The sequence below is a fragment of the Diceros bicornis genome, chromosome 15 (assembly GCF_020826845.1).
Source record: "Diceros bicornis minor isolate mBicDic1 chromosome 15, mDicBic1.mat.cur, whole genome shotgun sequence".
In the NCBI taxonomy this organism is placed as follows: Eukaryota; Metazoa; Chordata; class Mammalia; order Perissodactyla; family Rhinocerotidae; genus Diceros; species Diceros bicornis.
In genome coordinates, this window is record NC_080754.1 from 6,209,393 (window position 1) to 6,224,128 (window position 14,736).

Here is a 14,736-nt window from a genome sequence, read left to right on the forward strand (position 1 = left end):
GCTATCATTATTTAGGCAGCAAACATGTAACTAATAGTTCATATTTAAATGTGAAGAATTCCAAAGTATCACATCATAGAAATCACAAATCACATCGTAGAATATCACAAATCTAGGTGTAATTTGATATTTCTGAAGGAAAGTGAATAATTTCAGTCTGTGGTTGTTTATAACTTGATTGCTTTAGTTTTAAAATCTTGATATTTATTATGCTTTGGTGTTTTATAACTCTAAATGTATAGAGATTTTATGAGTATAATTCCATCCCTATGCTCAACTGTTATATTTGTGTTTTCTAACGATTTTCCTCTTTTCAAGGATCAGTGGTCAATTGGTCAGGGCAGGGGCTACAGAAATTAAGTCCGAACTTACCCTGTGAAGCTGATATTCATACTTTGATTCTGGATAAAAATCAGATTATTAAATTGGAAAATCTTGAGAAATGCAGACAATTAATACAGGTAGGTATTGCCATCTAGGGAAATAGTTATACAGGAAAAGATTATTATTATACAAAATAAAACAATAAAATAACCTAACAAAAAAGTAACTCTGCGGGCCTAGAAAGCAGTAAATGTTGCCTTAAATTTTTATATGACGGTTTCTCCTGAAGATGTACACGTATATGCTACATTTAGAGTATACTAGAAAAAGAAGCATTTGTTAAAAAAGAAAACATTTTATGTTGGCAAAATATTGTGTTGTTAAGATAACCTTTTACCTCAGGATGGGAGTAAAGACTTCATTCATTTATTTAACAAATGTTTACTGGGCCCCTCTTATGTGTCTGGCGCTGTTCTAGATTTTGACTGAGACAATGTAAGGACCCTATTCTTGTGGAGTTTACATTCTCAAGTAGGCCCGGCCCTGTGGCTTAGCGGTTAAGTGCACACGCTCTGCTACTGGCGGCCTGGGTTCGGATCTCGGGCGCGCACCAACGCACCGCTTGTCCGGCCATGCTGAGGCCGCGTCCCACATACAACAACTAGAAGGATGTGTAACTATGACATACAACTATCTACTGGGGCTTTGGGGGGAAAAAAAAAAGGAGGAGGTTTGGCAATAGATGTTAGCTCAGAGCCAATCTTTCTCAGCAAAAAAAAAAGAGGATTAACATGAATGTTAGCTTAGGGCTGATCTTCCTCACACACACATTCTCAAGTAGTTGCTGAGTTAAAAATGTTTTCTCTTTAGAAGTTGGAGGAGGTCTGATTGCTTAGCTTTATCTGTATTTTCTGTTGCTTAGGAACAACAGCAAACTAATAGTTACACTGTAGAATATTTAGACAATATATGTGAAAAGTGCAAATTGGGTTTGTATATTTGGGAACGTTTGGCGATATAAACAAGTCTTTTTAATCACCCTACTGTGAAAGTAGTATGTATATTTTATTCCTAAGAATAATGATACGTTTCTTCCCCACAGTTGTCAGTGGCTAATAACCGGCTGGTGCGGATGATGGGAGTGGCCAAGCTGACCCAGCTCCGAGTGTTAAACCTGCCACATAACAGCATTGGCTCTGTGGAAGGGCTAAAGGAGCTGGTACATTTGGAATGGCTGAATTTGGCAGGAAATAATCTCAAGGTGAATTGTTTTTTTTTTTTTTTTGTAAGTAATTAGTTTTCTTTTTTTAACTTACAAAAGTATTCTCTGTAAAAAAGAAATTGAAGCAGTATAGAAATAAGTAGAATAAAAAGTGAAAGTACTCACTCCCACTCCCCAGGGATAATTTCAGTTAACATATACTGAGAAAAAATCTCGTTTTGAAACACATAATGCAGTATGGTATTCTTTTACATGTGAACAAAGAATCTATATTATACTTAGAAAAGTAGATCAAACAGTAGAATGAAATGTTAGGAGGGAGACTGTCTCATGCTGAATTCAGCTTTAGGTAAATGTTTAATGGTACAGTGTAGACTATACTGTTTTAAAAGTCAGGGGATCTGGATTCTAGTCCTGCTTCTACCACGTAGTAGCTCTGTAATTTGGGGTAAGTTAATAAATATCTTGGTGTCTTATTTTTTGATATGCTAGATGAAGGGACTCGATTGAGCAGTTAGTTTAGCTAGGTACTATTCTAAGCACCTTAACTGTATTAACTCATTCAGTCTTGTGACTGCTTATGAGGTAGGTATAGTCATTATGCCCGTTATATAGATGAGGAAACCAAAGTACAGAGAAGTTAGGTAACTTGCCTAAGGTCACACAGCTAGGAAGTTGCAGAGCCGGAATTCTAATCCAGGCAGTTTGGCTCCACTCTTAACTTGTAAACTCTATGCTATACCAACTGTCATGTGTTGTCACTAAGGTTTCTTCAAGCTATAAATATCTGAGATGATATGATCCTCTACTCTTATTGGGATAATGAAGATGGAAGCGTGCTACATAACAATTTACCAAATTCTGTTAGCACTGCCTCCTCGTTCTCTTACTAAGCCCTGCTCCTCTGCTTCCAGTAATAAGCAGAGGAAGCAGGAGACTCAGCTACAAGGAACGAGGGAAGACGTTCACTTTTTGAGTTTGTGTGCAGGAACTAATGTGATGCTTTTCTTGTGGTAGGCCATGGAACAGATCAATAGCTGCACAGCCCTACAGCACCTCGATTTATCAGACAATAACATACCCCAGATAGGTGATCTGTCTAAATTGGTATCATTGAAGGTAAGCCTGTTTCCTGACTATGTCATTTCTGAAATTTTGTACTAAAATACCAAGAGAGAGTGATCTGATTGGGCTGCTGTATATGAAGAACAGATTGTGTTCATTATGATAAAAATTCTGTTAGACCATCACAAATTAAGTATGGAACATTTTGTTGTTAGTTTCTGTAACTGATTTATTTTAACTAACACTGGTCATTGTAGTTTAGGTTAATTCTTATTTACCATTCTCCGAACGTGATGAAATTCCCTTCACGCCCAGCCAGCCAGTGCCAGCAGCTTTAGTTATATGAACATAACATGTTGGTGAGGTTGAGAGTAGTCATTCCTGAACTTGAGTCTGTTTTCTTGACACTCAGGATTGCTGTTTTTTAGTAATAGGTATTACTAAATTCTCAAAATTAACTTCACTTTAATTTAGAAAATAAACCTGTAGCATGTAGTACTTTTTATAGAGGGGAACGTGTCATGCAACCAAATAAGTAACAGTTAGAATCACAGCTTCAAAAAACATATGTAGGCTTTTTCCAAATTTTTGCTTCATTGGATATTGTTAGTATCAGACGAACTCATTAAGCCTTAGAAGCAGTATTATTAGCTCAACTTTTCACACATCTTTAGCAGAAATTTTTAGCAACAATTATTCTAAACACTTTGGTGTAGCCAGATCCGAAGAGAATTCAAATGAACTAAAGATGATTGAACATTTTTTTTTCTGGAATGGAGGCATGATTATCTTAGAATCCTGAGTGTCGAATCTTTGGTTTATTCTTCATTGTTGCTGACTTAATTTGAGTCAGCTTCATCTGCAAGTAGCACATTCTACCTTCCTCAAGCTTTTCGTTTCCAAGAGAGTACAGTTGCAAATTATGAGTTGTGGGTTCTCTCTCTCTCTTTTGGAAAATTTGCTTTATACATGGTTGTTTTAATGAATGTTTTCTTTCACTTTTCTCACCCTCTATTTTGATGTTTTAAAAAGAAATGAACAAGTATGTTGGAAATTGGTCATTTTAATAACGTAAGTCTCACAAAATGCTAGTTACTATACCGAGCATGTGTTCTGGGACAAGTCTTTAAACTTTCTCAAGCTTAGAATGTGGACGTGTAAAGGGAGAGTTGGACCAGAAGAGCCCCTAGGACCCTTCTAGCATTAACAGTCTTTGATTTGTGTGTGATAGGAAGATAAGAAAATAGATCCCTTTATTTTCATACACATCCTTTTGGTTTTGTCAAAATAGACCAATTTATTTGTAATCTTCATTTGTAATTCATCCTGTTTTTACTTTCAAGACTCTGCTTTTACATGGAAACATCATCACCTCTCTTAGAATGGCACCTGCTTATCTACCCAGAAGTCTTGCTATACTTTCTTTGGCAGAAAATGAAATTCGGGACTTAAATGAGGTAAAATTTGAGGATATTCTATGGGGTTCAGAAAACTGCGAAGCCCAGAAGGCATGCAGGAGAAAGTTGTGAGCGCTCACTTTTAGATTGTGGGCATCTTGGAGAAACAGCCATTAAGATGAAACACTTGGCTCTAGGTGGTCATTATTTTTCTTTCCACTTTTTCTTAATGTCAGTGGTTCATTAAGGCTTAATTTCATTTTAATGCTGCAATTATCATTCCATTTGGAAGTGATTGGTGGTAGAGGGACATCTACATTAAAGAGGTTAATAAGGCACACTGCACATTTATCTGGCTGCTATTACGTTTTCAAAATAGCAGAAAACAGTGCTGGTACTTTCTAAGGGACTTTGTGCAGCAAGGACAAATGGCCATATTGTTGGAGCTTTGGAAGTCAGTGGATAATATAAGAGTGTTACTTGTCACTTTTTAGAACAAGAGGGAAATTTTTACATTCTCAAACTGCCAAAGATGTGTAATCAGCGGAAGCCCTGTGCTTGACACTGAATAGTCCATTTCACTCAACAAAGATATCCTTTGTTCCAGATCTCTTTTTTGGCATCCTTAACTGAATTGGAACAGTTGTCGATCATGAACAATCCTTGTGTGATGGCAACACCTTCCATTCCGGGGTTTGACTATCGGCCGTACATTGTCAGCTGGTGCTTGAACCTCAGAGTGCTAGACGGATACGTGATTTCCCAGAAGGAAAGGTGAACATGTTCTTTACCATCACATTTACCATGGAAGTTACTGAAAAGACCATCTCTAGCTCACTACAGATTAATATACTGAATATTTCTTAAAATGTGCATTTAGAAATTAAGATCATTAGTGTAATCATATAGCAGACTATGTGCTGGTCATTTAGGATTTTCTAGCCTTTCTGAAAAGGGATAAGAAATAAGCATCAGCCCCAGAGGTTGGGGCTAGTGAATTTAACTTAGTGCCCAACATACGACAGTTTGATTTCTGAAAGTTCTTTGGTGAATCAGTTGTGAGCATGGGTTGCCCTCCACTGAAGAAGGGTGAGAGGAAGGAGGAGGTGGGAGGGTAGCACAATAGCAACCCTTTCGCAGACAGATTCTTTTGCTCCCTACAGTTAGAAAATTGCAAAGTATCACATAACTCAGATATAGTTAAAAAATAATATTTAAAAATACCCATATAATCACCACTGAGGATAAGAATAGAACATTACCTGCACTCCAGAGATCTCCTTTGCCGCACTCTCATCATAATGTCACTCACCACTAGAGATAACCACTATATTGACTTTTTTGAGAATTCAGAAACATTTTTGTCCTGGTCATTAAGGAGTCTTCAAATCAACCAGTTCCCACCAGAGTAGCTAAAAGGATGGACAATCCTAAGTGTTGGTGAGTATGTGGGGCAATTGGAACTCTCGTACGCTGTTCTAGGAGTGTAAATGGTGTAACCACGTTGAAAAACTAGCAGTATTTACTGAAGTTAAATGTACAAATACCTGACGACCCAGCAATTTGACTTCTGGTGTATACCCTACAGAAACAGGTGCTTATGTCTACCAAAAAAAAATGTACAAGCATGTTCATAGCAGCCTTATTCATAATAGCTCTAAACATGTGGGGCATTTGGAAAACAACCCAAATGTTGGTCCCTAGAAGAATGGGTAAATAAAGTTATATTCAAACTAGGGTACCTTGATGGTTGTTGATGCCACACTAGAGAGAAAAATGCTGCTGCCGTCAATGTCGGAGACGACTCTGCAGTCTGTAAACAGTGCTCGTGCGTTTTAAAACAACTCTGGAAAGTATTCTGTTCAGGAGGGAGGAATTATTCTAAGGGAGGGCTGTTGCATTGAAAATCGATGGGGAGCCTAAGCAGAGTTCAAAACATTTTCCTGGTCGACCTTAGGAATCACCCTGAAGGACAGAAAGGAATTTCCAGTTCTTGTATCTACCCAGCCTGTTATTTGCTAAGAACACCTAGGTTAGAATTTTTCTCCATTATGAGAAGTATCACACGTTCTTCGATGACTTCAGGTAGCCTTCCTGTGTGTCACTGAAAAGAGGAACTTGAGCAGGCCCCACCCTTGTGGTGCTGTGGCTGAGCTGTCTCAGCAAGAAGCACACCTGGGAAAGGCCTGCACCCTCCTGCATGCAGCACCTCAGGACTTGGAGTTCTTTCTGAATTTCTTTCCATCTCGGTGTTACTATTTACAGGACCTAGTACCAAGCTGTACCTCTGTTGCTTAGTTAGGGATCAGGACTTAGTCAAGGAGCAGAACTTTGGAGATGTTTCTTTTTTGAAAGGACATTTAAAATATATAGAGAAGTGGAGAGAATAACCTAATGAACACCTGAATATCCACCATGTGGCTTCAGTAATTATCAACATTTTGCCAATCTTGTCTCCTCTATCCTTTACTTTTATTTTTTTGGAGTATTTTAAAAGCAAATATCAAACACCATTTCATTCAATACTTCATTCAATGTTTTTTTTGGAGAAAGAGCAGATTGTTTTAAAGGCTCTCTTAATAGTCGTTACTCTGGGCCGGCCCTGTGGCCGAGTGGTTAAAGTTCCATGCACTCTGCTTCAGCGGCCCAGGTTCGTGGGTTCAGATCCTGGGCGCAGACTCCATTCATCAGCCGTGCTGTAGCTACATCCCACATACAAAGTAGAGGAAGATTGGCACAGATGTTAGCTCAGGGCTAGTCTTCCTCAAAAAAAGAGAAAAAAAGAGAAAGATTGGCAATGGATATTAGCTCAGGGTGAATCTTCCTCACCAAAAAAAAAAAAAAAAAGTCATTTCTTATATTATGTAAACTGTTCGTTCATTTCAAGAGAAGAATTATATTCCCATGATTTGAATTAATATGTTAGAGCTGAATGAATTTTAATTTTGTTTTTCTTTAAATTCGCCATGGTGTTTTAATTGGCAGGGAGATTTTTTACCTAGGAGAATATTTTATGGATTAATAAACTTGTGTAATGGTCCGTCTGTTGAGGAGTGTGAAGCAAAGGCAGAAAAAGAGATCTTATAGTAGTTGATGCTCCAGTTTGTGGTTTTCCTCACACTTAAACTGCAGAACAGTCAAGCCCGAGCCTTCTTGCATAACTTAACCAGTTGTCAGAAGGACCAGTTTCTTTTCAATCTGTAATACACCTTGAGTGGCTTGGCAATTTTAGACTGATGTGGATACCTTAATGTGAAGGTCCAAGAAGGTGGTTGTGGTTTGGAAGGGATTTTTAAACTATTTGCAATTCTGAGTTAATGGCGTAAAAACAGAGAAGCAAAGTATACCAAAATGATCCAACCTCAACTTCAACTTGAGGGGCAGATTTAAGAATGGTAAAGTTGAGGCAATGGCATGTTAATTAAAAAAAAATTCAAACATATACACAAAAATACACTGAGTAGTGTAATGACCTCCCATGAATCCATCATCCAACTCAGCCTTTTCAACACATGGCTGGCCAACCTTGCTCATCTATACCTTCACCCACTCCCCCGTCTCCTATGTTATTTTGAAGCAAACGTCAGATTACACATAATTTCATCTGTGAATATTTCAGTATATAATTCTGAAAGATAAGGGCTGTTAAAGAAATAACTACAGTACTATTATCACATCCCAAAAAATTTAACAATAATTCCTTAATAGCATCAGATATTAATTCAGTGCTTACATTTCCAATAGTCCTCATAAATGCAGTCTTTTAATGGTTTCTTGGGAAACAGGATCCAAACAGGATCCACATTGTGATTGGTTGATGTCTCGCTCTCTTTGTCATTGTTCTGAAACATCAGGTTATTAATATCACGTGCTCTGTGGTTGGCTGTGCTGGCGGGTGGTTCTCACTCAGGTCCCCTGCGCTCGCTTGTAGTGAGCGAGATCTCACAGGGGGCGGAGTTGCCTGAAGGCCTGACTTGGCTGAATATCCAAGATGACACTTAAATCTCTCTTAACCTACTGGTTCCTCCTCTCTTATTTTCTTTGCTTTCCTTTCTCTTTTCTTGGTTGTTGTTGAAGTTGTCAGATTATTTGTCCAGTAAAGTTTCCTGCTGAGCTTATTTTACTGATTACGTCCCTGTGTCCTTTGACATGCTACTCTCTCTTCTGTATTTCCTGTAAATTGGGAGCTGGATGTGGAGGTTTGGTCAGATTCAGGCTTTTTTGTCGGGGAAGGACTACTTTGTGGGTTCTATTGAAAGGCACACAGTGTCTGGTTGTCCCTTGTGTTATTAGTAGCTATTAGTGATCAATGCCTAAATCCATTAATTCATTGAGAGTTGTAAAATGGTGAAATTTTAATTCTATCATTCATTTTTTTATTAGCTGGAATATGTCTGTGAAGTAACTATTTGGTTTCTCATTGCTATAATTTGTATAGGAAAGACAGAATAATATTTAATTCTCATGCTTTATTTTCCAGTTTTTTAAAAATTATTTTATTAAGGTCATATTGCCTTATAACATTGCATGAATTTCAGTGTACATTATTATATTTCAGTTTCTGTATAGACTGTATGGTGTTCACCACCAATAGTCTAATTTTCATCTGTTACCATACATATGTGCCCCTTTACCCCTTCCCCCGCCACCACCCCCTTCCCACCAATCTGTTCTCCTATCTATGTGTTTGTTTATCTTCCACATATGAGTGAAATCATGCGGTGTTTTCTCTGTCTTATTTCGTTTAGCATAATACCCTCAAGGTCCATCCATGTTGTCGCAAATGGCACAATTTTGTCTTTTTTATGGCTGAGTAGTATTGCATTGTATATGTATACCACATCTTTATCCATTCATCTGTTTATGGGCACTTGGGTTGCTTCCAAGTCTTGGCTATTGTGAAGAATGCTACGATGAACATACGGGTGCATAAATCTTTTTGAGTTATTGATTTCATGTTCTGTGGAGAAATAACCCAGAAGTGGTATAGCTGGATCATATGGTATTTCTATTTTTAATTTTTTGAGAAATCTCCATACTGTTTTCCATAGTGGCTGCACCAGTTTGCATTCCTACTAGCAGTGTATGAGAGTTCCCTTTTGTCCATATTCTCTCCAGCACTTGTTATTTCTTGTCTTGTTAATTATGGCCATTCTGACGGGTGTGAGGTGAAATCTCATTGTAGTTTTGATTTGCACTTCCCTAATAATTAGTGATGTTGAACATCTTTTCCTGTGCCTGTTGGCCATCTGTATATCTTCTTTGGAAAAATGTCTGTTCATATCCTCTGCCTGTTTTTTGATCGGGTTGTTCATGTTTTTGTTGTTGAGTTGTGTGAGTTCTTTATATATTTTGGAAATTAACCCCTTGTCGGATATATGATATGCAATATTTTCTCCCAGTTGGTGGGTTGTCTTTTTATTTGTTTGTGGTTTTCTTTGCTGTGCAGAATCTTTTTAGTCTTGATGTAGTCCCATTTGTTTATTTTTTTCTGTTGTTTCCCTTGCCTGAGTAGACATGGTATTCGAAAAGATCCTGCTAAGACCGATGTCAAAGAGTGTACTGCCTATATTTTCTTCTAGGAGTTTTATGGTTTCAGGTCTTACATTTAATACTTTAATCCATTTTGAGTTAATTTTTGTGTATGGTGTAAGATAATGTTCAACTTTCATTCTTTTGCACATGGCTGTCCAGTTTTCCCAACACCATTTATTGAAGAGACTTTCTTTTCTCCATTGTATGTTCTTGGCTCCTTTGTCAAAGATTAGCTGTCCAAATGTGTGGTTTTATTTCTGGGTTCTCAGTTCTGTTCCATTGATCTGTGTGTCTGTTTTTCTGCGAGTACCATGCTATTTTGATTACTATAGCTTTATAGTATATTTTGAATTCAGGGAGTGTGAAACCTCCAACTTTGTTCTTTTTTCTCGTGATTGCTTTGGCTATTCAGGGTCTTTAGTTGTTCTATATAAATTTTAGGATTCTTTGTTTTATTTCCGTGAAGAATGTCATTGGGATTCTAATTGGGATTGCATTGAATCTGTAGACTGCTTTAGGTAATATGGACATTTTAACTATGTTTACTCTTCCAATCCATGAGCATGGACTATATTTCCATTTCTTTATGTCTTCTTCAATTTCTTCCAATAATGTCTTACAGTTTTCAGTGTATAGGTCTTTCACCTCCCTGGTTAAGTTTATTCCTAGGTATTTTATTCTTCTTGTTGCAGTTGTAAGTGGGATTGTATTCTTGATTTCCCTTTCTGCTAGCTCATTATTAGTGTATAGAAATGCAACTGGGGCCCGGCCCAGTAGTGTAGTGGTTGGGTTCACGCACTCCACTTCGGCAGCCTGGGGTTTGCAGGTTTGGATCCTGGGCGTGGACCTGCACGCTGCTCATTGGGCCATGCTGTGGCGGCGTCCCATATACAAAATGGAGGAAGATGGGCACGGATGTTAGCTCAGGGTCAATCTTCCTCAGCAAAAAGAGGAAGATTGGCAATGGATGTTATCTCCTGGCCAGTCTCCCTCACCAAAAAAAAAAAAAAAAAAAGAAATGCAACTGATTTTTGTATGTTGATTTTGTACCCTGCAACTTTACTGTATTCACTGATTATTTCTGATAGTTTTTTGGTGAATTCTTTAGGGTTTTCTATATGTAGAATCATGTCAACCACAAATAGTGACAGTTTTACTTCTTCCTTTCCAATTTGGCTACCTTTTATTTCTTTTTCTTGCCTAATTGCTCTGGCTAAAACTTCCAGTCCTATGTTGAATAGGAGTTGTGAGAGTGCACATCCTTTTTTCATTTCCTGTTCTCAGAGGAATAGCTTTCAGTTTTCCACTGTTGAGTATGTTGTTGGCTGTGGGTTTGTCATATATGGCCTTTATTATGTTGAGGTACTTTCCTTCTATACCCATTTTGTTTAGAGTTTTTATCATAAATGTATGTTGGATCTTGTCAAATGCTTTCTCTGCATTTTTTTATTCTTCATGTTGTTAATGTGGTGTATCACATTGATTGATTTGTGGATGTTGAACCATCCCTGCACCCCTGGAATAAATTCCAATTGATCATGGTGTATGATCCTTTTAATGTATTGTTGTATTTGATTTGCTAATATTTTGTTGAGGATTTTTGCATCTATGTTCATCAGCAATATTGGCCTGTAATTTTCGTTTTTTGTGTTGTCCGTGTCTGGTTTTGGCATCAGGGTAATATTGGCCTTGTAAAATGAGTTAGGAAGCATCCCATCCTCTTCAGTTTTTCAGAAGAGTTTGAGAAAGATAGGTATTAACATCTTCTTTGAATGTTTGGTAGAATTCTCCAGAGAAGCCATCTGGTCCTGGATGTCTGTTTTTTTTGGGAGGTTTTTGATTACTGTTTCAATCTCTTTACTTGTGATTGGTCTATTCAGATTCTCTATTTCTTCTTGATTCAGTTTTGGGAGGTTGTATAATTCTAAAAATTTATCCATTTCTTCTAGGTTATCCAATTTGTTGGCGTATAGCTTTTTATAGTATTCTCTTATAATCCTTTGTATTTCTGTGGTGTCTGTTATAATTTCTCCTCTTTCATTTCTGACTTTATTTATTTGAGTCTTCTGTCTCTTTTTCTTAGCGAGTCTGGCTAAAGGTTTATCAGTTCTCTTTGTCTTCTCAAACAACCAGCTGTTAGTTTCACTGATCTTTCTGTTGTTTTTCAGTCTCTATTTTGTTTATCTCTGTGATTTTTATTATTTTCTTTTTGCTACTGATTTTGGGTTTTGTTTGTTCTTCTTTTTCTAGTTTTTTTAGGTATAGTGTAAGATTATTTATTTGAGATTTTTCTTGTTTGGTGAAGTATGCCTGTATTGCTATAAACTTCCCTCTTAGTACTGCTTTTTGCTACATCTTGTAAGTTTTGGTATGTTGTGTTTTTATTCTCATTTATCTCCAGGTATTTTTTGGTTTCTCTTTTGATTTCTTCATTGATTCAAGAGTTGTTCAGTAGTATGTTGTTTAGTCTCCACATATTTTTGACTTTTCTAGCTTTTTTCTTGTGGTTGCTTTCTAGTTTCATAGCATTGTGGTCAGAAAAGATGCTTGCTATGATTTCAATCTTCTTAAATTTATTGAGGCTTGCTTTATTTCCCAACATATGGTCTGTCTTTGAGAATGTTCCATGTGCACTTGAGATGAATGTGTATTCTGCTGTTTTTGGATGGAATGTTCTATATATATCTAGTAAGTCCATCTGGTCTAGTGTTTCATTTAAGGCCACTGTTTCCTTGTTGACTTTCTATCTTGATGATCTATCCGTTGATGTAAGTGGGGTATTAAGGTCTCCTACTATTATTGTGTTGCTGTCAGTTTCTCTTTTTAGGTCTGTTAGTAATTGCTTTATATACTTTCGTGCTCCTGTGTTAGGTGCATATATATTAATAAGACTTGATATCATCTTGGTGGAATATCTCTTTTATCATTATATAATGCCCATCTTTGTATCTTTTTATCTTTTTTGTCTTGGTCTGTTTTGTCTGATATAAGTATGGCTACACCCGCTTTCTTTTGCTTGCTATTTGCTTGGAGTATCATCTTCCATCCCTTCACTCTGAGCCTGTTTTTGTCTTTAGAGCTGAGATGTATTTCCTGGAGACAGCATACTGTTGGGTCTTGTTTTTAATCCATCCAGCCACTCTATGTCTTTTGATTGGTGAATTCAATCCATTTACATTTATGCTGATTATTGATATATGAGGGCTTAATACTGCCATCTTATCTTTTGTTTTCTGTTGTTCCAAATTTCCATTGTTTCTTTTTCCTTGTATTTCTGTCTGCCGTTTCAGTTTGGTGGTTTTCTGTGATATTTTTCTGAGTTTCCTCTTTATTTATGATTTGTGACTCTGCTCTAATTTTTTGTTTTGTGGTTACCATTAGGTTTGTATAAAAGATCTCATAGATGAGATAATTCTTTCTCTGATAGCCTCTTCTCTCCGTTAGCCTAAGCAGGTTCCATCCTTTTCCTCTTCCCCTTCTATGTTTTTGTTTTCACACATTATTCTTTTTTGAGTTGTGAGTTTGTAACGAAATTGAAGTGGTTATAGTTATTTTTGATGCTTTATTTCCCTTTATCCTTTATGTTATAATTGTTTACTAACCTATTCTGATGTAGAGCTGTAATTTTCTGATTCTGTCTGTCTGTTTATCACCCTGCTCAAAGCTTTGTAAACTTTTGTCTTTCTGTTTCAGGTAGGAGGGCTCCTTTCAACACTTTTTATAATGCAGGTCTAGTGGCGATGAACTCCCTGAGCTTTTGTTTGTCTGGGAAAGCTTTTATTTGTCTGTCATATCTGAAAGTTAATTTCACTAGATAGAGTATTCTTGTCTAATAGTTTTTGTCTTTCAGTATTTTGAATATATCATTCCACTCTCCTTTAGCCCATAAGGTTTCTGCTGAGAAATCTGCTGAAAGCTGGATAAGGTTTCCTTTGTAGGTTATTTTCTTCTCTCTTGCTACCCTTAATATTTTTTCTTTGTATTGCCTTTTGACAGTTTTAATATTATATGAGATGGTCTTTTTGCATTGAGGTTATCAGGAGTTCTTTTAGCTTCATGTACTTGCATGTCCAGTTCCTTCCCCAGGTTTGGGAAGTTCTCAGCCATTATTTCTTTGAATAAGCTCTCTGTTCATTTCTCCCTCTCTTCTCCTTCTGGGATACCTATTATCCTTATGTTACTTTTCCTAATTGAGTCAGATATTTCTCAAAGAATTTCTTCATTTTAAAAAACATCTTAGTTCCCTTTCTTCCTCCACTTGAATTATTTCTAGGTTTCTATCTTTGAGCTCATGAATTCTCTCCTCCATGTGGTGTGTTCTATTTTTAATGCTTTCTGCATTATTTTTCATCTCATTAGTTGTGTTCTTCCTCTCCAGAATTTCTGTTTGATTTTTTTTTAGAGTTTCAGTCTCTTTGGTGAAATATTCTTTCTGTTCATTGATTTTATTCCTGAGCTCATTGAACTGTTTCTGAGTTTACTTGTAACTCGTTGAGTTTCTTTATGACAGCTGTTTTGAATTCTCTGTCAGTCAGATTGTAATCTCCTGTGACTTCAAGTGTGGTTTCTGGAGAGTTGTCTTTCTTTTTCTGTTCTGCCATGTTACTGTAGTTCTTCATAGTGTTTGATGAATTGATCCTTTGCTGGCACATTTGTGGTAGTTACCACCTTTCTTATTTGGGTATGGCTTTGGTTACTTTGGTTCTGAGCTGCTTCTGGTTGTATTTGAGAGCCTGCACTTTCTACCCTCACTGCCTTTGCTAGAGGCATTGTCAGTTCCCTCCTTGTGCTGCTTGTGCCTCTGAGGTTGCTGGTGCCTTGCTGCTTACTTACCAGTTTTTAAAAATAGTGAGTTGGTGGTTCACTAGCATCCTCCAGCTGTGATCAGTTAGCTTTTTTTTTAACTGTCGTTATGAACTAATGTATTTATATGCAATTTATGTATTTAGGTACTTTAGTTTGACAGTGAATGGAGGGAATACTCATTGCTTCTTTGAAAATAATTTTAAAATATTTGGAACCATAGTGCAACTCTGTGGAAGTGCCCCTAAGCAAGAAAAAAGGTTTAAAACATTATAAGCATAAGAGGGGTGACTCAGAAGGATAAGTACTTTTGAATTTTAATTTTATTTATGAAAAGCATGCAATGATGCTATAAAGGTAAATTAAGACAGAAGCCCAGTGTTGCTTAAA

General features: G+C 36.9%; 1 protein-coding gene across 2 annotated transcripts in view; it reads left to right on the forward strand.

The window, feature by feature from the left end:
• CEP97 (centrosomal protein 97) overlaps positions 1–14,736 on the forward strand; it is a 43,858-nt gene that overhangs the window by 15,748 nt on the left and 13,374 nt on the right. Inside the window, exons 3-7 of one of the 2 annotated variants that reach the window (XM_058555714.1) lie at positions 319–461; positions 1,427–1,585; positions 2,564–2,665; positions 3,955–4,068; positions 4,616–4,782. In XM_058555714.1, coding sequence (XP_058411697.1) covers positions 319–461; positions 1,427–1,585; positions 2,564–2,665; positions 3,955–4,068; positions 4,616–4,782 — 685 coding nt within the window. The remainder of the gene's footprint in view (positions 1–318; positions 462–1,426; positions 1,586–2,563; positions 2,666–3,954; positions 4,069–4,615; positions 4,783–14,736) is intronic. The other variant, XM_058555715.1, reaches the window with a different exon arrangement.